At 36.1% G+C, this 1,582-nt stretch overlaps 1 protein-coding gene across 1 annotated transcript in view; it reads left to right on the forward strand.

The window, feature by feature from the left end:
- Positions 1–538: 538 nt before the first annotated feature.
- Positions 539–1,582, forward strand: part of TBC1D19 (TBC1 domain family member 19) — a gene marked incomplete at its 5' end in the record, with an annotated part of 176,514 nt that continues 175,470 nt past the window's right edge. The window contains one exon of the mRNA XM_007955658.1: positions 539–613. Within this exon, the coding sequence (XP_007953849.1) occupies positions 539–613 (75 nt within the window). The remainder of the gene's footprint in view (positions 614–1,582) is intronic.

Below are 1,582 nucleotides of genomic sequence, written 5' to 3' on the forward strand. Positions count from 1 at the left end.
TCGATTCACTTGTGACTCACAGCAGTCCTGTATACAACAGAATGAAACACTGTGTGGTCCTGCGCCATACTCACAATTGATGCTGTGCTTGAGCTCATTGTTGAAGCCGCTGTGTCAATCCATCTGGTTGACAGTCTTCACCTTTTTCGCTGACCCTGTAATTTACCAAGCATGATATCCTTCTCCAGGGAATGGTCCCTTCTGACAGCATGACCAAAGGAAGAGAGACAAAGTCTCTCCTTATAGTATTTGTTAACATATGACTTGCTGATTTATTTCTTATCTATTTTCATTCCCATTTTTCAACTAGAATATTAGTTCTATGAGGAGAAAGTCTTTCTGTTATTAACTGCTTAATTCACAGCACTAAGGATAATACGTGGTATATAGTAGGTACTAATAAGTGTTTTTTGAGTGAATGAATAACCAATCTCAACCAGCCTCACTATGTAACTCATAAAATCTTTTACATGTATACATAAAATCAGTTTTGGTATTGTTAACCAGACACAATTACGGATTTTTCCTTATGTTTCAGGGAAGCTGGGAGAAAAGAATTTTGAAGAGCTTAAATAGTATGTGCACTGAACTCAGTATTCCACTGGCACGAAAGGTACTTTTAGAATTTCTTTGTTTTTAACTTTGTATTGTAAAACCAGTGCTAGAATGTATCATGGGGAGCTCTGATGGCATAGTGCCTAAGGCTAACCAGAAGGCTGGTGGTTTAAACCCACTATTGGGCAATCTACTTCCTTATAGATACCGCCTTGGAAACCCAAGGAAGGTTCGCTGTGAGTTGGAAACAACTCGACGGCAGTGAGTTTGGTTTGTTTTTTTTGGTAGAACGTATCATGAAGTTATAACTGTAAGTTAGGCAAATTTCACTTTTTATTAGTAGTAGTAGTAGTAGTATGTCAGTTTGTTTTGGAACAAAATCTATGAGACCAATAATATAATGTGAGTGCTTTTTATATAGATTTCTATTGTGTGTACTGTAGTGCTTTATATAATAAGCCTATTTTTTTTAGAATAGGTAGAAATGAAGTAAGAATCTACAATATTGATTATTTAGGCATTTCGCTGTAAAGATTATGAATACACTTTGAAGATTTGATTACCTTTAGTATCTTTACTTTTTGGCTAATTTAATACAATAGCCATATTCCATGAATGGAGGTAGAATAGAATCAGCAGTGGAGTTCAGATATGCTCTGATATTTTAATAGCTGATATGATACCATCTTTCAGTATTAGAATAGAGAACAGAAGGAATGATGTGTCCCCTGCCTGCAGAATTGAATTCTGTTTAGATCTAATACTGATCATTTATCTGTCACTGGGCTTTGAGAGGGGAGAGATAGGAAAGGATACTTGAGGGATATTCTGATTCTTTACAGCTGCTTATGAATGGGAGAGACAAGTTTCCCTTCACTTCATTCTCCATGCTATCTATTCCCTGCTGTAGGAACAGCATATGGTAGATATACTTGGACAATATCCAAGCACAAGTTACCAAAGTCACCAGAAGAATGGTATAAACAAGATACATTTATATGATGAACTGTCTAAACGTGTAGTGTTG

The sequence above is a fragment of the Orycteropus afer genome, unplaced genomic scaffold (assembly GCF_000298275.1).
Source record: "Orycteropus afer afer isolate SDZICR_OR568_19922 unplaced genomic scaffold, OryAfe1.0 scaffold00525, whole genome shotgun sequence".
In the NCBI taxonomy this organism is placed as follows: Eukaryota; Metazoa; Chordata; class Mammalia; order Tubulidentata; family Orycteropodidae; genus Orycteropus; species Orycteropus afer.